This window comes from Nematostella vectensis, chromosome 3 (assembly GCF_932526225.1).
Source record: "Nematostella vectensis chromosome 3, jaNemVect1.1, whole genome shotgun sequence".
NCBI classification, from domain to species: domain Eukaryota; kingdom Metazoa; phylum Cnidaria; class Anthozoa; order Actiniaria; family Edwardsiidae; genus Nematostella; species Nematostella vectensis.
In genome coordinates, this window is record NC_064036.1 from 15,088,275 (window position 1) to 15,114,891 (window position 26,617).

General features: G+C 41.6%; 1 protein-coding gene across 2 annotated transcripts in view; it reads right to left on the minus strand.

Moving 5' to 3' along the window:
- Window positions 1-600: 600 nt before the first annotated feature.
- Window positions 601-26,617, minus strand: part of LOC5522289 (anoctamin-7) — a 33,454-nt gene continuing 7,437 nt past the window's right edge. For both annotated transcript variants that reach the window (XM_048724961.1, XM_048724963.1), the window contains exons 5-34: window positions 26,007-26,111; window positions 25,856-25,931; window positions 24,480-24,616; window positions 23,499-23,612; window positions 20,836-20,914; window positions 18,412-18,548; window positions 17,666-17,800; window positions 16,754-16,820; window positions 16,461-16,570; window positions 16,124-16,231; window positions 15,740-15,876; window positions 15,400-15,457; window positions 14,985-15,095; window positions 14,302-14,441; window positions 13,995-14,038; window positions 11,178-11,274; window positions 10,678-10,780; window positions 9,981-10,041; window positions 9,827-9,909; window positions 9,196-9,333; window positions 8,590-8,748; window positions 7,379-7,415; window positions 7,188-7,299; window positions 7,063-7,117; window positions 6,601-6,698; window positions 5,206-5,336; window positions 4,307-4,512; window positions 3,052-3,191; window positions 2,457-2,547; window positions 601-1,315 (exon numbers count right to left, since the gene is read on the minus strand). In XM_048724961.1, the coding sequence (XP_048580918.1) occupies window positions 1,139-1,315; window positions 2,457-2,547; window positions 3,052-3,191; window positions 4,307-4,512; window positions 5,206-5,336; window positions 6,601-6,698; window positions 7,063-7,117; window positions 7,188-7,299; window positions 7,379-7,415; window positions 8,590-8,748; window positions 9,196-9,333; window positions 9,827-9,909; window positions 9,981-10,041; window positions 10,678-10,780; window positions 11,178-11,274; window positions 13,995-14,038; window positions 14,302-14,441; window positions 14,985-15,095; window positions 15,400-15,457; window positions 15,740-15,876; window positions 16,124-16,231; window positions 16,461-16,570; window positions 16,754-16,820; window positions 17,666-17,800; window positions 18,412-18,548; window positions 20,836-20,914; window positions 23,499-23,612; window positions 24,480-24,616; window positions 25,856-25,931; window positions 26,007-26,111 (3,246 nt within the window). In that variant the 3' untranslated portion in view covers window positions 601-1,138. The remainder of the gene's footprint in view (window positions 1,316-2,456; window positions 2,548-3,051; window positions 3,192-4,306; window positions 4,513-5,205; window positions 5,337-6,600; window positions 6,699-7,062; window positions 7,118-7,187; window positions 7,300-7,378; window positions 7,416-8,589; window positions 8,749-9,195; window positions 9,334-9,826; window positions 9,910-9,980; window positions 10,042-10,677; window positions 10,781-11,177; window positions 11,275-13,994; window positions 14,039-14,301; window positions 14,442-14,984; window positions 15,096-15,399; window positions 15,458-15,739; window positions 15,877-16,123; window positions 16,232-16,460; window positions 16,571-16,753; window positions 16,821-17,665; window positions 17,801-18,411; window positions 18,549-20,835; window positions 20,915-23,498; window positions 23,613-24,479; window positions 24,617-25,855; window positions 25,932-26,006; window positions 26,112-26,617) is intronic.

Sequence of the window (26,617 nt, forward strand, 5' to 3'; positions counted from 1 at the left end):
TTTGATTGACTTCGACTATATAATCACAGAGGGATTTTTTCCATATTATATTGGAACCTATAACTGTTATAGAGAAAATTGATGATTAAATTTATTGATATTTATGGTAATAGCTCCGTTTCTAAGTAAAATCTTTTACAAACAGCATTCCCAATGTGCCTTATCGACCATTAGCGGTAAATACTGCAGTGACTTTCACACTAGGGTTCGTTTTCTATGTGTATAAGTATTCCAGTCCAAGACACGAATTCAAAGACCTCGCCCGCCTTAAAAAAAAAAAAAATATTGCGAATTCCGTAACGAATAGCATTAGTAAACAGAGCTTTCAGTTAAAAATTACGTTCATCCCTCCCCACCCCAGGGTTGGACGTAGGAGGGAGGGGTAAGGGAGTAGTCCCCCTCCCTTTATAAAGAGTGCTAGTAAAGGCGCGTACACAGGGGGGAGGGGGGGGGGGCGCAGGGTGTGCGCGCACCAGCCCCCCCCCCCCCCCCTTGGCGCGGTCAAAAAGTGGGTCGTTTCTTATTGAGAAATCCCCCCCGACTGGGTAAGCGCCTGTAGTGCTGGTTTGTACTCTATCTTTCTTAAGACAAGACAATAACTTGTTTCAATTATTATTTTATTCAACCGATATTTGTAGTGGAATGTAGACCTATTAATAGCCTAGCCGAAAAATCACTTATACAAAGTCTTCTCGTTTATTCCCGATTATTCACTCTTTCTTGTCTCTATATTTACGCCACCAGAGTGCGGTACAGACCCTTTGGAAGCGCCCACAAAGACCGATGCTTCTCCCAGCATGCTTTGCCTACCCAGTGAAGGGGTTCCATAGTATTCTCTCTTTAAGAATTCATTGTTTCAGGCCCATAAAGTCCCTAAATGATTAATTATAACTTTCTCCGTGCACTGGCAAATATCCATGCAAAATGCGTGAAACACTCAGGTTATCTTTTCTGGATATTCAAGCTGTTACTACGGACATCCGTAAAGCAACTCCTAGCTCTGTGACTAATTTGTGACTAAATAATAACCTGATACTGATATAATTTTTCCTCCCTGCTTTGTTTTCCCAAAAGAAATTCCTAAATCACTTCGTAAGACATTTTCCAGTTAATGATTATCGTCGCAAGCTTCCATTGATCAACCAATCGCGACCAATATGTCATCTTCGTCGAACTCTTTGCTCCCCATGAGCCCGTGATGTTCGGCCAGCGCCTGGGTAGCCACGTATTTCTCCCGCTTGATGGTATCTTCAAGTGCGCGGGGAATGTCGGGAACAGCAACGTCAATCAACGTGGATATGCCGAACACGAAATGCTGCGGAAAAAATTATCAAAAAAGTTACGACTGAGAATATCTTTTTTTAATGGTAACAAAACTGGTACTAGTATGAGCAACTTGTTCCAAACGTATAGCCAGTATTTTGAAGTGGTCTATGTATCCTTGAAATGTGCTTTCTTCAGATTTTATTTTCCATTATTTTTAACCACACAGCAAGCCAGAAACAGTATAGGATAAATGAATTGGACATGTCCAAAGAAACCAATGCCCAGAGTCCCAGCGGTCTTGGTGGGTGCTCTCAAAGGGGTTTGCGGCCAAAGACAAAAAATGGACTGGTTCCTTGAGCGCGCAAGACACCACTCTTTCCACATTAAGGAAGAGACCTCAACAAAGTCTAGCCACTCTGTAAATATCCCCACAGAAACAAAGCTAAGTATTAAGAATGTCAAGAAGGATAATAGATGTGCAAACGAAGCAAACAAAGACTTCTCAGAGCCCAGATGGAAATTAATGTGTTAATCTAAAAAACAAAACGTTCCAACACCACAGGTTATGTCAATTATTGAAATAAAGAAATATTCTGATTTGATCAAGGTCGTCAAGATACCAAGTGCTATAAAAAATGAATAAAAATGATCATCATTTAAAGTGTTTTTAATTTACTAAAAATATTTTTTTTTCAGGACTTATTTTTGTAGTGGGTTTCCAAGAGCATGGTAAATTATTAAGATTATCACATGGCCGGCGAAGAAAGTAGGGGGAAAACCATTCGTTATCGAAAACAGCATGCATACTAGATAAAAACTGTGAAATTAATGTTGAAGATCACAATATATTTCAACCGGACGCATTTTTCTTCTCACGCCAAACTAGTCCGATATTATTTATCCCCATATTTATTATCACCCAAAATGTGAAGGTTCGCCCAGGAGACTTAGAACTTCTATGGACTACCACATTTCAATTATATCAAGAGGATGTCATGAGAATTAATTGATAACGATCACGAATTATAGATTTTTTTCAGCGTGCCCCACGAGACGCTTGTACTTCTATGCGCGAACTAGATGCGTGTGACTTGTATTGCAGCCTATTTTACATCTAATGTGGCATCAAACCCGCTTGCAGCATCTTATCTTGGCACAGGTATTCCAGATGTTCTCGTGTATGGACTTACCTCAAACAGAATGACAAACACTAGGCGCATGGTCAGCAGATGCCAGAAAAACCGCGTGAAATTTCCATCCTCATCCCTAAAGCCCCTGTACCTGGAGGTGTGATGAAGACGTTATAGGTTGAGAAGGAAATAGGTTATCCATAGTGACATAAGGTTCATTATTTAAAAGGGGAATAAGCAAGGGCTGGTTGAGAAAGTGAGAGCCTGAGTAATATCTTTCGGCCGAAAAGGGTTGGCTTCAAACTCAAAGTAAAGAATACACAGGAGGTCTGAAACTTGCCATACATTAGGGGTGCTGGTGGGGGGGGGGGGGGGGGGGGGGTATAGTGAGTGCACGGTTTATTCAACAACTCGCCACAAAATAAAAAAAAGTTTTTCTATGACCAATCGATATTATACTTGTCCTCTCTGTGAACTGTTTAATGTATTTAGGGAATAATACATTTTTTACCTTTAGCGTGGTCTACGGGGAAAAAAAACTCCATTCGCGAATTGGATGACAAGAGACGGTGCCACTCTTTCATTATCTACCCATATTGCCACGCCTCTTATGTCCCCCTATAACCCCCCCCCCCTTCTCTTAATGAGCACCTACCTGCAGGGCTGTGATGTAGTGTTAGGCGGTGCCCAAGCTAGGCTGTAGTTCAAGTAGCCTTCAAGAGATTGGTTCGGAGATACCACACCGGCGTACAACAATTTAGGGAGAAATTCTGAAGTAAATGCTATGAGGAACGCCTAGAAAGAGCAAGTCATACACAGGATTTAGATACATCATTGATATGCAAGAACCAATGCTACTAGTTATATATAAATAGTTTTTTGTGTGGTGACCACATTGGGGTTCCCCTTAACACCTTATTGCTCATTCTAGATAGAGATAGATAGGGGTTTTATTCAATTGCCATGGCAGTATTACAGACTGAATTAAGGCAAAGGGCCAGCACATATAGCGTTATACTATTACAGAAATCGATAAGTAACAAAGTCACCAAAGCGTTTAGTTACAGAAATATGTTTGTAGGTATTCATACTGCCGGATCTTAGTGAGTATCCATGCTCGTTATTAGTTACGCCTCCAGTAATTACAGATCGAAGGGGTTCTAGCTCCTTAGCGGAGGTCATGAGACTGATACAGAGCTCGCGCCTGCGGTCAGCAAGACTTTGGAGACCGCTGGCTTCCAAGGCCTCCTTGTATCGTAGATGGGGTAAAACGATACGGAGGGCCCTCTTTTGGATGCCCTCAACAATGTCGACAAGGAACCCTGTTATGTTAGCCCATACTGGACCTGCGTACTCCACAACAGATCTAATGAGTACACAATAGATGGCAAGATAGTAAGATAACCACCACCACCACCACCACCACCACCACCACCACCACCACCACCACCACCACCACCACCACCACCACCACCTCGCCGACAACCACAGCAACAACGATAGAATGACAACGACAGTAGCAACCAGAAAAAAATCAATACAAAATCAACAAAAACAACGACAACAAAATTAATAGCGATATAAAAACAACTTAAACAACAATGGCGTTGACAACAATAAAAACAGCAGAAACAATGAAGACAACAAAAATGACGATAACGGCGATTGCGCTGTGAACAACAACAACAACAACGGCGATGACGACAACAACGGACTGTTAATTACAGCAACAGCAGCAGCAACGACGACAACAAGAAATATGGCGCTGACAACAACGACGACAACAAAGATGGCGCTGACAACAACAACGACAACAACAAAATAAACAGCACCGGTTATCAAATAGGAATATTCTTAACACATCCCGTTATTCTCGCTTCCGTTCAATGCGCATTACTTAGTCCTCTTACATTACTAATGACTGCGAGCTTGGTGATGGAGTCCAGGATCGTGAACCACACACCGATGTCTTGCGCTCGGTCCGCCGTAGATCGACGAAGGTCATTCACGAACTTGTCGGCATCTATTCGGATCTCGAACACATTGTTCGCCAACGCGAAAAACGGTGCGAGCGGGAAGGCGGCCACAAACAGTGTGATAAAACCGTACTGGATGACTGCAGAGGGGAAAAAATTCGTTAATTTTCATCTACTCATAATACACTCTTACTCTATAAGAACGTCAAGTTGTGGTGTGGGCCGTTTTAATTTTGGAGCATTATTCTAAAAATGAAAATGCTCTTACGGATGTGTTTATAAACATACAATGCGCAATGAATTTTTAGAATGAAAATGCCCAATAGCAATGATATTGAGAACGCATCCAGACTAACAAACAATATTTATGTGCTATCTGAGACTCGGTATGTTCTTAGAATGTGCTTAACATTTGGTGAAATCTCAGGCTGGACGTTCTTACAAAAAAGGTTCTTATATGAAAAAAAAAAAAGAATTCGCTTATGATTAACAACACAATCCTCAATCAAAAGAAAGAAAAAATTTCGCTAAAATTCGGTATGTCCCTTCTTTTAAAGCGCTTTTCTTATGTTTTGGAGGAATCGCTTTGTAACAACAAGTGACGTTTTTACCTTTTTATTAAAAAAGCATTGATTAGGTATCGTACACTCATAGACATTCTAAACATTTCTTGAAAAGCTTTTCTTGCTCTATAAACGGGACTAGTTGGACCTGTGGTTATCATATAAGAACTCCCTTACATCAATCATAAAAACAGGACTTGGAAATCAGTGCCTCTTAGGCAAGTTCTAGTTGTATTGTGAAAGCTTTCTACGTGCAGACCATGCACTCACCCATTTCCAAATATTCCTGGAAAAGGCCTTCATTATCCAGCAGTTCGTAGTCAGCCTCCCAGCGTGGTTTTATCTCGTCCTCATCTTTACTATTTTGTCTCTTCCTATTCTTCAAGTATTTCTTCAATTCCCTAAATGGGAACACAGAAAAAGGGAAAACTTATTAAGACATACACCTATTTCAAAAAAGGTTGTCAGTGCAAATGGCGAATGGCAAATAGCAAATGGCAGTTCTAAGCCCGAACGGTGCTGCTGGGTACTAATAATTCGTAAAATTAAAGGTGTTCAATAAAGTCTAGCAATGTCAGAGACATACATCGATGATTTTTAATGGATAATTGTTTGATTTATCCAAATTCTTCAGCATTTAGTAGACATTTAATGACACCCATGGTTCCTTTCGGTCCTAGAACTGCCATTTGCCAATCGCCATTTGCCGTTTCGCACTGACAACGTTTTTTGAAATAGGTATAACGACCACTTGTCTTTTAGCGGATTTGAGTATTCTAAGAGCTATGGGATTCATAACTACCATATAACCGTTGATGATAACATAGGAGGGTTTGGTTGGTTTTAGTAAATTCATTGTGGTGGCGATTTTAGTAAAACGTAAAACGTTTGGGATAATCGCTAATCCGCCGCAGGTCAACCACTAAACAAAACTCTCATAGCCATGTAAGTTAACTACCCAACGCCTTGACAAAACCTTGAGTTCGCTTCTCAGTTTGGTTCTCAGTTTTATTAACTGGTTGAATGAGTAAACCTGGCTCACAAAAAAACTCGTGACTTCTCCCCCTTATAATTTTCGAAGCTGCACACATGTATGATAAACAAAAAGGCTCTGTGAGCCAACTGCAACATCTTTGAAAACGTACTTCTTGTGCTTAGAATGCCTGGTTACTTAAGGTCCAAAGACCGGTTTCACATCACCGATGACCTGTTTGCCAATCATGATAACTGATAACTTATTTACTTATTCCATACTTAACTTATTCCTGGTTACTTACGGTATAAAGACCTCTTGTGTGTTGCCAATGACCTGTTTGCCAATCATGATAACTGATAACTTATTTACTTATTCCTTACTTTACTTATTATCCTGGTTACTTACGGTATAAAGACCTCTTGTATGTTGCCGATTACCAGTTTGTCAATCATGATAACTGATAACTTATTTACTTATTCCATACTTCACTTATTATCCTGGTTACTTACGGTATAAAGACCTCTTGTTTGTTGCCAATGACCTGTTCGTCAATCATGATAACTGATAACTTATTCACTTATTCCATACTTAACTTATTCCTGGTTACTTACGGTATTAAGACCTCTTGTTTGTTGCCAATGACCTGTTCGTCAATCATGATAACTGATAACTTATTCCTGGTTACTTACGGTATAAAGACCTCTTGTATGTTGCCAATGACCTGTTTGCCAATCATGATAACTGCTAATTGTTGCGCCAGCTCGATGAGACAGCCACCCGGACTGCACTACAAGACACGAGCGACAATCATAAGACACAATTTTACCTAGAATGGCGAAGACTAACTGTCAACATCCTAAGTTTTAGTTTAAACTAACAAATTCTGATTTGAAAAGTTCCTTTTAAAAATAACTTATCCTTTTTTTTCTTCAAATGACACCATTTATTTATATCTCGATAAAACTCTGGTCGTTTTCCAGGGTAAGTTAGCGGGTCCAGAATTTAACCACTCATTTTGCTCTAGAAACGAAAGGAAAACGCCCTAACCCGGTTCTGCACCATTGAAGATACGTTCATCGTTGGTACACCAACGACACCACCGACGGAAGAGAAAACTGAATATATTAGATTGTTTTTGTTGATGGACTCACCTCCTCATTCCGTAAACCAAATATAGTTCCGTAGTTTCCAGGGTACCCAACAAATCTGTAATAATAAATATTGATCAGATCCCAGTCGATTCTGTATACAAACGGTTTGTGTCAAAGGTACTCACTTTCCCTTGAAAAAGGCGATGTAGAAGATTGAGGAGTAAAAGTTTGTGAACTGGAAGATAAACACCTTCAGAGTCAAGTTGTCTTCATACTCTGTCTGCGTCCGATGCATCTCTGATAGGCAAGAAGGTTGGGTTAATTTCAACTGACCTTAGTTGTGTCAATTGAGACAAACAGAAACAAAGGTTCTTACCCCAGTGATTCAGAAGAAGGGCTAGCTTTTCATAAACCTGCAAAAAATGATCATTAATTAAATGTCATGTCTAAATGATTATTTTCCCCAAAAATGAATCATGATGATGACAGTGGGAACTAGATGTAACTCACCCTGCTAACTCCATGATAGTGTAAACGAGATCTTTACATACCCTGCTAACTCCATGATAGTGTAAACGAGATCTTTACATACCCTGCTAACGCCATGATAGTGTAAACGAGATCTTTACATTACCTGCTAACTCCATGATAGTGTAAACGAGATCTTTACATACCCTGCTAACTCCATGATAACGAGATCTTGACATACCCTGCTAACTCCATGAAAGTGTAAACGAGATCTTTACATACCCTGCTAACTCCATGATAGTGTAAACGAGATCTTTACATACCCTGCTAACTCCATGACAGTGTTAACGAGACCTTTACATACCCTGCTAACTCCATGATAGTGTAAACGAGATCTTTACATACCCTGCTAAGTCCATGATAATGTAAACGAGATCTTTACATACCCTGCTAACTCCATGATAGTGTAAACGAGATCTTTACATACCCTGCTAACGCCATGATAGTGTAAACGAGATCTTTACATTACCTGCTAACTCCATGATAGTGTAAACGAGATCTTTACAAACCCTGCTAACTCCATGATAACGAGATCTTGACATACCCTGCTAACTCCATGAAAGTGTGAACGAGATGTTTACATACCCTGCTAACTCTATGATAGTGTAAACGAGATCTTTACATACCTTGCTAACTCCATGACAGTGTAAACGAGATCTTTACATACCCTGCTACCTCCATGATAGTGTAAACGAGATCTTTTTATACCCTGCTAGCTCCATGATTACGAGATCTTTACATACCCTGCTAAGTCCATGATAGTGTAAACGAGATCTTTACATACCCTGCTAACTCCATGATAACGAGATCTTTACATACCCTGCTCCCTCCATGATAACGAGATCTTTACATACCCTGCTACCTCCATGATAGTGTAAACGAGATCTTTACATACCCTGCTACCTCCATGATAGTGTAAACGAGATCTTTACATACCCTGCTAACTCTATGATAGTGTAAACGAGATCTTTACATAACCTGCTAACTGCACGATTGTGTAAACGAGATCTTTACATACCCTGCTAACTCCATGATCATGTAAACGAGTATTCTACATACCCTGCTAAGAATCATGATGATGATAAGGTTGAGCACGGCTCCGGTTCCAGAGGCGAACTGATTGGCGTATGGCTGAAGGTTTGGGTTTTTGTACAAGGGATGAATGACAAGCAACTTGTAGACGATCACTCCCACCATGAACAGCATGACAAGAGAGACCTAAAAACATACAAACAATAGAAACATACAAGCAGCTTAATACGTAACTCGCTATCCATAGAAACATACAAACAGTTACGTAACTCGGTACGCATAAAAGAAGGTTCCTTACTCTAAATGACTAAGAAGACCTTATTTGGATACCCAGAACTGGTGTTACTGGAGTTACTCGATACGAGAGGGTCAGGCAATTTTTTAAGTGAAAAAGAATCTGGGTACTATATGACCCCTCAAAATGTTTGTATCCATGAACCTACCCCCTCACCCCACCCATCTCCGCCAAACACAAAAACAAGCACATAGCTTAACAACAAACATACAAAAAAGCTCAGTAATCGAATCATGGGACTAAGTGAAGTATACACGAACGACAGATCTGTGTGAACTGACTATATGAAGTGGGTACGAAGTAATCAACACCATAATGTGGTTTTTATTCTTGCTCACCATGCCACATATTATAGCAATGCCAGACAGCACGCGAGGCGAGCGCTTTTCATCAGGAAAATATGGCTCCAAGAGACCCGTGATGGGGTTCCGCTCTACTGCTGGGGCGAGCGCGGCGAACGTTGGACGAGGACGCTCCTGGAAGAGAGGAAACGCGTGTGCTTGTGTAACAGGCCTTTCTCTGGACTACCCTGGGTACGAAGGTCATGCCCACTCGGGGTAACGTTAAGAGAACTGCTTTTACCCAGTTAATCTTGTAAATCTTTCCTGAAGACTCGAATTTTAGGTAAGGGACAAGGTTCGTGAAAGGTCATCTGAGTGAAGGGATAACTCTGAGAGACCGCTATGGGTTAGAGTCCGAGTTATCGGAAGGTTTGTTTAACTACAGTTAAAATAAGGTAAATGTATGAAGCAATCCCAGGAAATTTAATCGAGTTAACAAGAGTCGAATTCGAGTTAACAAGGTCGAATTACTGGGTTTACAAAAAGGCTTATCTATCTAAGAAAATCCAAGGGCAAGTTATTTAAGTTCGATCGAAGGGTCAAGTTTTTAGGGTTAAAATAAGGAACAAAATATGAAGGATATCCAAGGGGAAATTAATTAGTTAGCGGGATTTAGGTCTACACGTACCTCTTCCGATTCAAATTCCAGCACATCCCATGCATGTCCTATAGTTACTTCTTTTCTTTTCCAGAATTCCAGGAAAAGGACAGCTATTTTACGAAATTGATAACCAATAAGTCATCCATCATAAACGCACTGTGAAAGTTACACATACACTTACCCCAGAAGGAAACAAATATCGAGTAAGCAACGGTCATAGGGTTGTCGAACAGGTACGCGTGCTGGAATGGTCAGAGACATAGCACATGTCAAATTTAACAACAAAAAAGAATGCAGACGTGGTTGTGCTTGTGCTTGGTTTGTTGGTGACAGTGATTGCAGCCAGAAGATTTGTAAAAGACGCGCTGTTTAGGTAGAGGAAGTTATGTGCAAAGGTGTGTTTGACAATGGTTTGGTGGTGACAGTGAATGAGCGTTCTTCGCTTACTTTCTAAAAGTCGTTGTTGTGCTGTGGTTTAATTTAGTTGTAATTCGTTGAAAGAAGGGGGCAGAAAGTAGGAGAGGACACATGGGCTAGGAAAAGGGGGCATTGGGCAAAGAGGGGGAATCAGAAGCAGGAAAGAAAGGTTCAGAGAGGGAAGGAGTACACAAGGTATAAGAAAAGGGGAAGGTGGATAGGCAAGGAAGGGGGTTAGGTAGGGGCAGGATGGGAGAGAGGAAACAAGGGAAGGGGAAGGTGGAGAAACAGGGAAAGGGGTTAGATAGGGGAAAGGGTGCGAGGACACAAGAGATAGGGAAGGATAGGCTGGGAAAGGGGTTAGGGGTAAGGTAGGGGCAGCAAGGGAGAGAGGACATAAGGGAAGGCAAGGGAAAATTGGAATAAGGTAGCAGGAAATGTTGGTGCTAGCGTTGGGTTACCTTAGCACGACTGCAAGATTTCTTGAGATCCCAGACAGAGCATCCCACTTCACAGTTAGGACACATGGGGTACGTCCAGGCTGGGTGATCGCACATTTCAAGTCTGTCCAGGAAAATTACATGCTTTATCACCAAGTGCTACGAGGATTTATCCATCCAGGTTAGCAACAACAGAATAGAATCTTGCTTATAATAGGATAAATAAGAATATAAATTTCTTCCAGCCCAGTTTTTAGGTCGGGTAAAAGAGTAGCTTCAAAGATCAAATCCATGACAAATACTAAGCATGTTGGCAAAGCATGTTTTTTGGGAACAATCGTAATCTATATCCACTCATTAAATTTTCCTCCATCAATTATTCAACCCATATCTCTAAGAAGGGGCTAAGGGATCATAATTTTCTGTTCTAAATGTAACGACATCGGACGCAGATCGTACGCGAGATTGTTTACGTTTTGTTGCCCATCCAAAGGCTTGATAATGTAGGCATTTGTACTCACGCGGGCATATTGTTAGGGCCATTTATTGTAGCAAAGCTGTAAATGAACACGATCAAACCCACGACAGATGGCATGATAAGCCACGCAGTGTACTGACCTGGAACATCAAAAAGTTGTTTTAGGCAACTATTAGTCGCTTGCTACTTTTAGTGTTGCTGTGCTTCCGTTAATTGTTGATTTTAGTCCTGTTATGTTTTAGTTGAATGTGGTGTTTGTTAATGGCGGTGGTAATGGTGGTGGTGGTGTTTGTGATGGCGGTAGTGATGGTTAAGTTGGTGTTAGTGATGGTTATGGTGGTGTGCTAGTGATGGCGGTAGTGATGGTTAAGTTGGTGTTAGTGATGGCGGTGGTGTGCTAGTGATGGTGGTGGTGATGGTGGTGCGCTAGTGATGGCGTTGGTGATGGTTATGGTGGTGCTGGCGATGGTGGTGGTGATGGTTATGGTGGTGTGCTAGTGATGGCGGTGGTAATGGTTATGGTGGTGCGCTAGTGATGGTGGTGGTGATGGTTAAGTTGGTGTTAGTGATGGTTAAGTTGGTGTTAGTGATGGTTATGGTGGTGTGCTAGTGATGGCGGTGGTGATGGTTAAGTTGGTGTTAGTGATGGCGGTGGTGATGGTTATGGTGGTGTTAGTGATGGCGGTGGTGATGGTTATGGTGGTGTGCTAGCGATGGCGGTGGTGATGGTTATGGTGGTGTGCTAGTGATGGTGATGGTTATGTTGGTGTTAGTGATGGTTAAGTTGGTGTTAGTGATGGTTATGGTGGTGTGCTAGTGATGGCGGTAGTGATGGTTATGGTGGTGTGCTAGCGATGGCGGTGGTGATGGTTAAGTTGGTGTTAGTGATGGCGGTGGTGATGGTTATGGTGGTGTGCTAGTGATGGTGGTGGTGATGGTTCTGGTGGTGTGCTAGTGATGGTGGTGGTGATGGTTATGGTGGTGTGCTAGTGATGGTGGTGATGATGGTTCTGGTGGTGTGCTAGTGATGGTGGTGGTGATGGTTATGGTGGTGTGCTAGTGATGGTGGTGGTGATGGTTATGGTGGTGTGCTAGTGATGGTGGTGGCGATGGTTATGGTGGTGTGCTAGTGATGGTGATGGTTATGGTGGTGTGCTAGTGATGGCGGTGGTGATGGTTATGGTGGTGTTAGTGATGGCGGTGGTGATGGTTATGGTGGTGTTAGTGATGGCGGTGGTAATGGTTCTGGTGGTGTTAGTGATGGCGGTGGTGATGGTTATGGTGGTGTGCTATTGATGGCGGTGGTGATGGTTCTGGTGGTGTGCTAGTGATGGTGGTGGTGATGGTTATGGTGGTGTGCTAGTGATGGTGGTGATGATGGTTCTGGTGGTGTGCTAGTGATGGTGGTGGTGATGGTTATGGTGGTGTGCTAGTGATGGTGGTGGTGATGGTTATGGTGGTGTGCTAGTGATGGTGGTGGCGATGGTTATGGTGGTGTGCTAGTGATGGTGATGGTTATGGTGGTGTGCTAGTGATGGCGGTGGTGATGGTTATGGTGGTGTTAGTGATGGCGGTGGTGATGGTTATGGTGGTGTTAGTGATGGCGGTGGTGATGGTTATGGTGGTGTGCTAGTGATGGTGGTGGTAATGGTTATGGTGGTGCGCTAGTGATGGTGGTGGTAATGGTTATGGTGGTGTGCTAGTGATGGTGGTGGTAATGGTTCTGGTGGTGTTAGTGATGGCGGTGGTGATGGTTATGGTGGTGCGCTAGTGATGGTGATGGTAATGGTTATGGTGGTGTGCTAGTGATGGTGGTGGCGATGGTTATGGTGGTGTGCTAGCGATGGCGGTGGTGATGGTTATGGTGGTGCTGGCGATGGTGGTGGTGATGGTTGTGGTGGTGTTAGTGATGGCGGTGGTGATGGTTGTGGTGGTGTTGTTTGGTAGTGATAATTGTGGCGATAGTGGTAGCGATGACATGACGCTTCAAATAAGCTCGTTTCACATCTAATAAGGCGGAAAATTCCTCTAAGTACTCAGTGAGTAATAGCAAACAAAATATCAAATGCAAATTTTTTTTTAATTGATGCGACTTTTTGTAAAGTGTTATTGAAATTTGAGCTTTTCGTCCCTGAGCCTATACATAACGCAAGGACGATCAAGGAAAAATATTTTAAAAAAAATAGTTATTTGCATATTTGCATTTCGGCCTGACGTTTTTTGTGTTTTGAAAATCATTCCGGAATATAAGGAACACATGGCAATTGTAAGAAAGTGTGTCTTCTTTCTCTATATCGAATTGCACATTTTCTAGGTTTTTCCGTCATGTCGGTAGCGATGGCGATGGTGCGCTGCTTCTATTATCTAATGGCGGTAGTAGTAACGGTAATGGTGTTAATGGCGATGGTGGATGGTAGTCAGTAGTGAATGTGGTGGTCGTTAAGGTAGCAGTGGTAATGATGATAGTGGTGGTAATGATGGCGGTGATTGTTTTGAACGATTTACATATGTTGATTTTGCATTTTTCCCTTATGTAAGAGCGGGAGCCCTGTGTCCGAACCGCGCGGGACTAGGGAGAGGGATTGCTTTGTAATTTGTGCAGTTCGGTTTTGTCCGCCACGAACTGCAACGAGTTTGCCGTTTTTTCTTCGTTTAGCATTAAAAATACAATCCCTTAACAGTCGTCGTCGTCCATAGCAGTGATGATGATAGTGGTGGTAATGATGGTGATAGAAGTGGTAATTATGATAGTGGTGGTAATGATGGTGATGGAAGTGGTAATGACGATAGTGGTGGTAATGATGGCGGCTGCGTTAGAGGTAGTGCCATTACAGTGTGTATTATTTTTGTGTTAACCTACCAAGCCAAGCAAAGTATATGGCTATTTTCTCGCCAAAGTACCATCTGAAAAAAAGATAAAAGCAATATTGAATATTTGACCAGGCGCCCCCTCCCATCTCGCTCATAAGCTTGCCTGATTTGATCCAATGGTTGGTACTTCAACCAAGCCCCCCCCCCCCCCCATCTCGCTCATAACCTTGCCTGATATGATCCAATGGCTGGTACTTGTACCAAGCCCTCCCCCCCATCTCGCTCATAAGCTTGCCTGATATGATCCAATGGTTGGTACTTCTACCAAGCCCCCCCCTTCTCGCTCATAAGCTTGCCTGATATGATCCAATGGCTGGTACTTGTACCAAGCCCCCCATCTCGCCCAATATTCCTTCAGAACCTGACGCATGTTCAACTTCATCTCTTCAGGCCCGTGGGGACCCTGGTGATACTCGGGTGGAAGATCTGCCGGGCCCTGCAACAAGTTATTTAATACATGTAAGACATACAATGGTCATCCTGACACAGAAGGGACAAGTGCTAGGTTTCCGGAAGCGACTTTCGTTGCTGTCAATTATTATAATATCTTTCTCAAAGCGATATATGGTCGGTGAAAATAGTCCCTCATTGTGGTAAAGCAATGTTGATTCCCCATCAGAATTTGTACACTTGATCCCAAGATACAACTTTCTAATATCCTTCTTGTAAACAAATACATGGTTGAAATGTTTAGTAAAAAATACTCGATGACAATGGCAATAACAATGATAACAACGACAGGGATTATCATGATCGAATCAATAATAGCAATATAGCTTGATGATGATGATGATGATAATGATGATGACAACGATTATTATGATTGAAGGTAGTAATAATGGTGGTGATTTTCAGTGTGATGACAATCGCCGTCATCGTCTATCTATTCATTTATATTCCTCTATCGCCCATCTGAGCAATCCCTGATCTTAGCACAAGTACCCTCCCCCCCCCAAGATACTTTCGTCTCCCTACTCACCACATGTAGAGGGTAGGCAGCACTGTACGTGCCCTCATCTACCAATCGGCTGATCCCAATCTCGCCTTTCTGACGTCTACCGTACACAGCGGTCTCAAGGATCTCACTGGCCTAAAGGAAAGCGGGCACGTGTTACTTTCGTGGCACGCTACGGTCAGCCGTCATTTCAAACATTGCACGTGACCCCCAGGCACAGCGTGGCTCGTGACAACCTCCTGATTCGAAATATTAGCAAGTAGATTTGTCATAATGACGTCAGCATATTGACAGTCATTGCCATCCAATGAGCAGTAAAAACGGCACGTGACAACCTCGTGTTGCGAAAGATAAGCCGATAGAAATTCATCAAAATGAAAACGCCTGCAGCCGCGGCGTCTAATGAGTCATATCAAAGAAAATATATATTTTTCCTTACCACTCTAGCTCTTTCGGTGTCTGTGAAGTATGTGTCTGGATTATCGCTACCAAGGAATCTAGAAGAAAACAGTTTTTTTGCATTTGCTTGCATTTTTTTAGAAGATGTGGGATGACAAGGCTTAGTTATATCATAGATTGAAAAGGAGGATTTAGGGTACGTTAACACATAATAATATTGAACATTGAACCTTGGAAAATTTAACACATATTTTTAACTTGTTAGATATGAAGGAAATTGCGTAGTATTATCACTTGTTTAGCTAGTCTGATTTGAGAGAAGTATCAGTGCTGGCTTAGCTTGTTAGCTAGACTTGAAGGGAATCGTGTAGTAACCTTACTTGTTTAGCTTGTTAGACTTGAAGGTAGTTGTGAAGTAGTCGGGAGGCGTATTCGGTACATCGTCTTTAAAGGGGCACGGAAGATGGAATTTCTTTAGCATTCGTTCCGTCCAGTTTACCTTAGTTCCTGTTCGCAACTGTGGTAAACAAGCGAAACACCTTAGACGTGGTGGTGGTGTGTGTAATATATTAGGCACAGATCATGCCAAGCACTTTCCACTGAGTTTAGCGGTTTTCGCTGAACATTGAGTTAATGTTGTTCAAATGTCATGTAAAACTGAGTTGGGCCCAGAACTTGAGCAATTTTGTGTGAATATAGAGTAATTGTTGTGAATATTGAGTAAATATTGCGTGAATAGTGTGTAAATATTATGTGAAACTCACCTCGAGTGGAGCTCGGAAATTTAGCTCCTCTGCGTAAAATAACAGGACTTCCCATGGGACGTGAACCTTCACAAAATGCAGCTTTATTGTTTGGTCTTGAGTTATTTCCTAGAAAACAAATCGACCGATTTTTGTCACTTTTGTGCTATATTTATTTTTGAAAAGCCTTTAGGCTTTGCGCTGTGTATTCCATTTGGATTATAATTAAACAAAAATCGCAAAAATAAGAGCGCGCAAAAAGTAGGTCCATGCGCGGAGTTTTCTTGCCTTCATAATAACGTAAATACTGTTACATTGGAGAAAAATCGCGAGCAGAAAATCCTTGGGCATTTTGTACCTCTTCAAATTCCAGCTGCGACTTCTTCAGATTATCAGTGAATGTTCTCCTCTTTTGTAATACGTCTGGATCAGGCTTCTCTTCTCCCTCCTCGAATACCAGGACATAATCTGTTGGGATATAAACTATGTTATACCACTAGAAAGATAAAGGTGGATTTTTTTTCTTCAGCTAAGAAGATGAAAAGAAGTTAACAGGCACCACTTTTCAAAAAATTGTCATATTTCTTATATTTCTTCTCCCTTCTGCTTCTTTCACGACCCTCACTAGAGAAATATCCGGAAAAGGCTTACCTATTCGTCTTTTTCCATCCCTGAAGAAACATCCTCTTTCTCCACTCATATCTTCCTCGTCGTAATTCTGAAAAGGTAAACAGGTGCCTAGATTATAGCATTGACCACAGATGCGGGGGGACTGTTTCATTGACATCTACTATTTCATAGAGAGGCCATCTGGTCAGAAGTCTTTCTAAAATCATCCTGTTTCATTATACTACAGGGGCCGCTACAATTACTACCCCCGTACGCACTCACATATAACAGGCAATGTAGAGGGTATTATAACGCCCTTTGCCCTGGTAGATGAAAAGGTTGCTTCGTAGAGGGTCAATCTTTTAAATAGAGGTGATATTAATACAGCAACTCAAAAGTTTCACTCTTTATACCATCAATAACCTTTCCTAAAACTCGATGAAAGGGATGTGTACGACATGACGGAAAAACATGACGTGACGCTTCAAATAAGCCCATTAAACATCAAATAAGGCGGAAAATTTCTCTGAGTACTTTTAAGTAACTTATAACTTATAGCAAACAAAATATCAAGTGCGACTCTTTTAAAAATGATGCGACTTTTTGTAAAGTGTCATTGAAATTTGAGCTTTTCGTCCCTCAACTGATACACATGACAATGATGATCAAGGAAAAATTATCTTAAAAAGCCAAAATCTGGTTATGTGCACTTCGGCCTCACGTTATTTGTGCTTTGAAAATCAGTCCGTAATACAAGGAACCTATAGCGACTGTAAGAAATTGTGTCTTCTTTCTCTATCTGGAATTGCACGTTTTCCAGATTTTTCCGTCATGTCGATGTGTCGATGTGAGTTGGGGTGGCAAAGTTGGCAGAACGTTGCTGGGTAGTGCTTTCTGGGTTTGATTCCCGTGAGTTGAGTTCCTCCGCTAGTATAGGCATTCTTACAGACTAACCAGGTTATAGAGTTCGGACTTCTTATACAGCTCCTCTGCGTTCTTCTCAATGAGGAGCCTGACGCGATCTCCTGCTCGCTTGACTATCTGCACAGCAGCGTCTTGAGGAACGTTCCTAACGTCCACGTTATTGATCTAAAGAGCAAAATACAAGAAGGCTAAGGGAAAGGTGGATAGACAGGGAAAGGTGGATAGACAGGGAAAGGTGGATAGACAGGGAAAGGTGGATAGACAGGGAAAGGTGGATAGACAGGGAAAGGTGGATAGACAGGGAAAGGTGGATAGACAGGGAAAGGTGGATAGACAGGGAAAGGTGGATAGACAGGGAAAGGTGGATAGACAGGGAAAGGTGGATAGACAGGGAAAGGTGGATAGACAGGGAAAGGTGGATAGACAGGGAAAGGTGGATAGACAGGGAAAGATGGATAGACAGGGAAAGGTGGATAGACAGGGAAAGGTGGATAGACAGGGAAAGGTGGATAGAAAGGGAAAGGGTCAGAAGGGGAGGGAGGACACTAGGGATAAGGAAAAGGAGATAGGCAAGGAAAGATATATCCGAACATTAGTTTAGGACAAAACAAGAATTAGATCTACAATTACTTTATATACAAAATCATATTGACAAAGGCATAAAAACATTATGAACAAGAGGAGATTCTTGAACAGGTGAAGTTCTTGATATTATTGTAAAACACATAACATAACCCCTTCATTGCTTGACCTAGGAAGTAGTGAGCCCTTGTTACCTCGAGTATGCGGTCTCCTGGCTGAAGGCGAGACTCGCGGGCTGCGGGACTCCCTCGCTTGACAGACGTGATGAAGATCCCCGGATGACCACGCAAGTAGTTGGCATCGTTACCGCCCCTTATGTTGAATCCAAGCCCTGTTGGAAACATAGAAATGTGAATAATGGGTTATATGGCATGAGGGCAGTTGAAGATGGGGATGGGGATGGGGCGTTTCTGCTGCCCAGGTGGGAGGGGGTGCTTGATTTTTTTAAGTCACGTATACAAATGGGGGACCTGACATTCAATGACACCATGATTGATTTCTTAACAAGTCCGCTCTTCTGTTTAATATGATAAGCGGTACAAATGTGACAAGTTTATCATACCAGCTACATGATCATTAAAAAAAGGATACATATCATGGCAGATATTACAACCTATTAATCACGAGGGCTCTGGATGAATGCCTCAACACCAACTCGTTACCTTTCTAGAGAAGGCACTGATAAAGACACAAACGGATACCTTCGCTTCTGCCTCAACACCAACTCGTTACCTTTCTAGAGAAGGCACTAATAAAGACACAAACGGATACCTTCGCTTCTGCCTCAACACCAGCTCGTTACCTTTCTAGAGAAGGCACTGATAAAGACACAAACGGATACCTTCGCTTCTGCCTCAACACCAACTCGTTAGTTTTCTAGAGAAGGCACTGATAAAGACACAAACGGATACCTTCGCTTCTGCCTCAACACCAACTCGTTACCTTTCTAGAGAAGGCACTGATAAAGGCACACACGGATACCTTAGCTTCTGCCTCAACACCAACTCGTTACCTTTCTAGAGAAGGCACTGATAAAGACACAAACGGATACCTTCTCTTCTGCCTCAACACCAACTCGTTAGTTTTCTAGAGTAGGCACTGATAAAGACACAAACGGATACCTTCGCTTCTGCCTCAACACCAACAAATAAGATATATCATGCTCTCTTTGTCATCAAAATGAATTCAAGTTCAAACAATAGAGATACTCGAGACCGAAAACTGTACGAGATCAGGCAGAAACAGGATATGACATACAACAATATTTCTTGGTCTGGATTATTGTACGACAATTATTTTTGGGTGGTATAATTATTTTATATTCTTTTTCGCGCTTTTATTTTTTCGTTTCATGCTTCAATAAACATTAAATTTCATAAAAATGTGTCTTGTAAAGTCTATTTCTCCGATAAAAATAATATAAAGAAAATTGGACGAGATTGAACAGGGCTACTTCGAGTTAGAAGGGAACTCGAGTTATTGTCATTCTATTCCATCTTTCATGTAAGATGCATTGCGGGCTTGGCAGACACGCTAGCCGGCTCAATGTATGTGACAAGTTTATCATACCAGCTACATGATCATTAAAAAAAGGATACATATCATGGCAGATATTACAACCTATTAATCACGAGGGCTCTGGATGAATGCCTCAACACCAACTCGTTACCTTTCTAGAGAAGGCACTGATAAAGACACAAACGAATACCTTCGCTTCTGCCTCAACACCAACTCGTTACCTTTCTAGAGAAGGCACTAATAAAGACACAAACGGATACCTTCGCTTCTGCCTCAACACCAACTCGTTACCTTTCTAGAGAAGGCACTGATAAAGACACAAACGGATACCTTCGCTTCTGCCTCAACACCAACTCGTTAGTTTTCTAGAGAAGGCACTGATAAAGACACAAACGGATACCTTCGCTTCTGCCTCAACACCAACTCGTTAGTTTTCTAGAGAAGGCACTGATAAAGACACAAACGGATACCTTCGCTTCTGCCTCAACACCAACTCGTTACCTTTCTAGAGAAGGCACTGATAAAGGCACACACGGATACCTTAGCTTCTGCCTCAACACCAACTCGTTACCTTTCTAGAGAAGGCACTGATAAAGACACAAACGGATACCTTCGCTTCTGCCTCAACACCAACTCGTTAGTTTTCTAGAGAAGGCACTGATAAAGACACAAACGGATACCTTCGCTTCTGCCTCAACACCAACTCGTTAGTTTTCTAGAGAAGGCACTGATAAAGACACAAACGGATACCTTCGCTTCTGCCTCAACACCAACTCGTTACCTTTCTAGAGAAGGCACTGATAAAGGCACACACGGATACCTTAGCTTCTGCCTCAACACCAACTCGTTACCTTTCTAGAGAAGGCACTGATAAAGACACAAACGGATACCTTCTCTTCTGCCTCAACACCAACTCGTTAGTTTTCTAGAGTAGGCACTGATAAAGACACAAACGGATACCTTCGCTTCTGCCTCAACACCAACTCGTTAGTTTTCTAGAGAAGGCACTGATAAAGACACAAACGGATACCTTCGCTTCTGCCTCAACACCAACTCGTTACCTTTCTAGAGAAGGCACTGATAAAGACACAAACGGATACCTTCGCTTGGATCTTTACGCAGATCGATCGCTAGCTCTTGTCCCCTGACGCTATCCACAGCACCTTCCTGAGCCTTTATCTGAAAAAAGTGGAAGATTATCATTTATAAATGGGTCTACTTAATGGTAGAGAGAATAGCCTTGGCTGAAGGCAAATGAAAGTTCGAACTGTGACCTAATATAGCCTAGCAGTTGCAGATGAAACCCCCCGAGGTTATTCATACCGATGTGATGTTTAAAAAAGTCATCACAAGAGAGCATAAGATATATCATGCTCTCTTTGTCATCAAAATGAATTCAAGTTCAAACAATAGAGATACTCGAGACCGAAAACTGTACGAGATCAGGCAGAAACAGGATATGACATACAACAATATTTCTTGGTCTGGATTATTGTACGACAATTATTTTTGGGTGGTATAATTATTTTATATTCTTTTTCGCGCTTTTATTTTTTCGTTTCATGCTTCAATAAACATTAAATTTCATAAAAATGTGTCTTGTAAAGTCTATTTCTCCGATAAAAATAATATAAAGAAAATTGGACGAGATTGAACAGGGCTACTTCGAGTTAGAAGGGAACTCGAGTTATTGTCATTCTATTCCATCTTTCATGTAAGATGCATTGCGGGCTTGGCAGACACGCTAGCCGGCTCAATGTATGCATGTGTGGTATTTATTAAGCCCCGTGCAAACTGCGCCATCACCTGCCAGCATTGCTGGCGAATTTTCGCTTGACTGACTTAAGGACAAAGGAAATGGCAAAATGGGAAATAGGCTTTTCTGGCATTTCCTTTGTTTTGTGGTCAGTCGAGCAAGAATTACAATGCTGGGGTGTGGGTTGCGCAGTTTGCACGGGGCTTTAGCCTATTGCGCAAGCAGACATCTGACGAAATCTCATTTATCCCCCTCACTGGTTGCAGCATATTGAGAATGACATGAAATAATTCATTAACCAAGCAAAAACTGTCGGAATGAAATGAGTACAATTAATTAAAAAATGTAGAAAAATAAAAAATTAGCATACAAGACAGTGACAGGAATGTTCGGCTCAAAATCCTCCTGGATTTACAAATAAAATATCAGAATATTATCAAATAAACCAGTATATTTTGTTCTTTTAATGCTTAAAAGCATTAAAATACAGCTATAAATGTTGATATTTCTTAATTGACCACGTAGAAAAGTTATCAAGAGGAAATTCCAATGAGTGAACAAACTAGCGAACCATAAACGTGCAACATACTAAGCGAAAACGCTGTTAGCTTGAATTTTAATATACCCTTTTTGGTATTTTGTATTTCGCGAAGGAAATAGATTTAAAGATTATTTGTTCGATTTCTAGAAAAGTCTTTGCAAGTATTTGTCGAAGAATAACGTAGCCAACGGGCAACACTCATTAATTAATGCGAAAAATAACGTTGACTTCTCAGGAAGCGTACGAAGCATAAAAGCAAAATACCCAGGAAGAATAAATCATTACAGAATATAAAAACGTTTAGAAAGTAAATAGTGTTATGTTTTGGGGAAATAACAAATTCTCAAAATTATTGGAATTTGGCTAGTATGCAAACTGTTCGCAGAGACTATTTTCTGAGGTTGGCAAAGTAGAAGAAGTTAAGTAAAGAGAAACAAGTCCTAAGTTATTCCGAAAAGAGCATAACCTAGTTCCATAAGAGCGTAAGTTTGTTGAAATAACAAAGTGAGAATAACTTACAAGTTCGTTCGCCATCACGGTTTAGTGAGTTTATGCAGGGAGATGCAAGGAATGTCTTCTCAACAGAAGTTCACAAGCTTAATTCAACTCGCTTCCACTTAATCGTTCCCTTTAGAAACTTCAATAGACTCCCAACTTCATATCGATGTTTTCACGGTGATTGAAAAAATGTTTAGAAGCTAATGATTTTTATCAGTAGCCCGACAAGGCGCGAGTTTTGGGATTTAGGTAAAATATGTGCATATTGTACGCAATGGGGCAGCGAGACAAAAGTATCTCTACAACGGTTCATTGCACACTTCACTTAGTTTGAAAACAATCATATAATATTGCCTAATAAAGTCACACAATCATGCCAAATTCAGGTAAGCTGTTAAACTTTATGTCTAAACTAACTAAACGAGTAGACAAATTCTTAGTAAATTCTCTTTTGCAGGACGTTTTCAGAGTTTCCCTAATTAGTCATCTTTGAGTGGAATAACATTCGATAAATCTCATTCCTTAGAGGTGAAGTCTATTGTGAGATGTTATTGAATAACACATAACATCCCCTCAACCCTGACATAATATTCAAAGTCTTTGTAAAGGCTTCCATAAGGTTTATGCTCATTTAGCATTCAGCTGATAAGCTACAGAACAATTGAAGAAGCTCCCTTATAACGGGGGAGTAACTGGGGGTGGGGGATGCGACTGACTACGATACAAAGAAAACTGCTAGTAAACTTCTTCACAGCTCCTCATCACACGAAAAGACTACGCAAAACATCTCAACATCTCATAAACGTTTTTCTGGGTGATATTTTTTAATAAATTTTTATGAATTTGGTGGGTTGTTTTTCAAATAGCGTGGCAAAGGCATTTTCAAATTCCATAACTTTCAGTGATTGTAAGGACCCGTTGGGATCAATGTCGTCGTTAAGGTTATCTTCATCGTTGTTGTTACTTACCACGGCGTTTTGAAGAGCGTTTTTCAGCACGATGAGGGACACTTTCTTTTTCGCGATCTGTAGAAGCTCTACCGCGTGGTCGATACCAGTAGCTCGTACGCTGTAGCCATTAATCTTGACAAGGAGGGAAAGCAATTAGTCGAAGATCAAGCCCTGATGCCAGAAAAAAGGCGATTCTTTCGACCCAGTTTTCCAATAAATCTGAGTAAAAATATTAACAATATCCTTAATTACATAATTTGTCGGATAAATTGATTGAATAAAAAACTAGTTTTTATCCGTTTGTGAAAGTGGTCATACGGAAGAAATTTTGAAGGGGAGGGGGAGGTATTAGTGGAATAAATTAATGAAACTATAGCCCGAAAGGTCGTTGTAGATCGAGCCGTTGAAAAGAAAAGCTTACCAGAGATACAGGCTTTTCTATGGAACTCAGGATAAGTTCGTAATACAATCGGGCTCTTTTCCAACCTTGTGAATCCAACACCACCCGAGAGGAGTTAGACAGATGCCATTGTAAATAAGGCTAACCAGGCTTTTCTTAGGGATACTCAAATGTACTCAGACACATTCGAGGATCGAGGTGAAGCAATGTACACCGTAATACAAACAGGCTTTTAACAATTTCTTAACTGGAGAATCAGACAATGCCCGTAAGGGCTTTTAGGAGTCAACCATGTAACTTTTGAGAGGAAGGCGGGGCTGGGCTTTTAAGGTAAGCAGTATATTTCTAGGGTAACAGGTGTCCAGGTTTGTCCACCTATATTTATGTGTCATGTAATGAAGGCTTTTTCCTTTTGACCATCCCATGAAGGATTTTTTTTAGACCCGAAGGGCACACATCCTCCCCCCCCCCTCCCTATTCGCCCTCAAAAGTGAAATGGTCAGATCCTTGTCAAGTTTATTAGTTAATATTATGAACTATTAACTAAAACTATTTACTATGATATGCTTGGAGTACGAGCCATTGTGAGTGTTTTCTACCTCGAGTATCCGATCGCCGACGCTAAGCCTTCCGTCAAACGCCGCCACGCCGTCACTACGTATCCTTGTGACGTAGATACTCGGGTCCCCGGGGACATAAGGGTTGTCGGTACCGCCACGGATATTAAACCCTAAACCTGAAATAAAGCGATGGGCATTGCAGTCGCGCGTCACAGAAATGTCGCGCCACTTCTGTTCACAGCGTGACGCTTCAGACGAAGACATGTAATAGAAAAGACAGGCCTCGATGGAGTCAAGTCATGGTGCGTTCACGAAAGCCACACGCAACCTTCACGCAACTTCTTGTTGCGCCACTGCTATGCCACAGCACTACCATGCTACTGTACGGTCACAGGGCCGTCACGCCAAACAACACGTTCACAGCTTATTCAAGTCTCATTATTATGACAGCTCCATCATGTCATGACGAGGGAAGGCACCGACACGCTAGTATATGCGTGGTACCGTCACGCTAGTATATCCGTGGTACCGTCACGCTATAGTATATCCGTGGTACTGTCACGCTATAGTATATCCGTGGTACCGTCACGCTAGTACATCCGTGGTACCGTTACGCTAGTATACCCGTGGTACCGTCACGCTAGTATATCCTAGGTACCGTCACGCTAGTAAATTAAATAAAATATCACAATTTTGTGTTTTTTTTCTTTTTCAAACCAAAAAAAAAAAAATTTTTTTCTAAAATTATCCCAATTTTCTAGTTGCAGACTTAGTTGAGTTTGGTTGGAGGCAGGAGCAATTTATTAAAAACCAAGATGGCCGCCTTTTACACACGTGATTTTAGTTTCCATGGTTACAAAATACATGGTTCTTTTCCGTTTCACAAGGCAAACTCACTTGACAAGTTTCATGCATTTATGCCTTAACCCCTTGAAGATACACCATTTTATGTGATTTTGCCGTATAATCTCGAGAGCCATGCTAGATAGATCCCAGGGGCGGATACAGGTGGGGGTGGATTGGGTGGATATCCACCCCCCCTTTTGGAATAAAGAGTCACTTTGTTTGAAAATAAATGTCTGAGGGACGGGAGGTACTGTCCAATTTCCTTCACCTGCTTGACTTTGCTGACGCGACAAATCCAATTCAGCGTGAATTATTGTATTAAGATCTATGTGGTGACCTACCAAGAACCACTGGATCAGTTATAAGCCGTCTATCCGGCCATTATCCTCCCCCCCCCCCTTTTTGAAATCCTGGATCCGACCCGCCCCTGACCTGAGCCGTAACACCTTGGTCACGTTACTGTACGGAATGTACGGTAACAGCTCGACCGCGCCACGTCCCTGTCACGCACGCTAGAGTCTTTCCCAGTCACGCATTCTCCAAAGCGAAAGCTTTAGTTTAGCACATACCTTTATACTTGTCTTTCCTAAGCTCAATACGAAGAGTTCCTTTGTCATCATCTCTTTCGCCCATAAGCTCTAGAGGCTAAAATAACCGATTTGCAATAAGTAGCTTACAAAGCAGTGTTCATCGCTTTTTCCTGTGGTATGTCAAGCTTACCGTGACAGCTTCCTTCTGGACGAGTAAGTTGATCTTTTTGTCGCTCTGACGAAAGAGGTTGAGGGCCTCAGTCTGGGTCACATTCCGTGTACTTGTACCGTTGATCTGCGCGGGGAAAAGTATGATGAGTTTCATGACGTTTTTAAGGACACTTCGTTATTAAGACGCTCGCGCTTTCAGGTTTTCGGCGGTGCAAAAAAAAAAACTTGAAAACTCAGGGTAGATGGCTCTATACATTTTCATTAGATTTAAACCCGCCATAAAGTTCACTAACATTGTCCATTCTAAATCACTGTACAGGACAGTTTCACTACTCCCAAATGGTCACCTCATTTACGAGGTTAGACTGTATGAGGTTCGCTTTATGGGTCACAACGGCGTCCTTTTTAACAAGGTTACCATGTAAAATACACTATTATGCTTTGTTGAATAAAAATTTAATGTAGTAAAATATCGTAATTTATCTAATAGGACATATTGTTCTCAAGATGTTTTTCAGGAATTATAAATTATAACTGAGTGATTTTTTTCATCTCGACCTCGATCTCTGGAGCTTGTCCCGATTGTTGCCAATCAAGACGATTCTGACGAAAATGAATTAGGACTCAAGC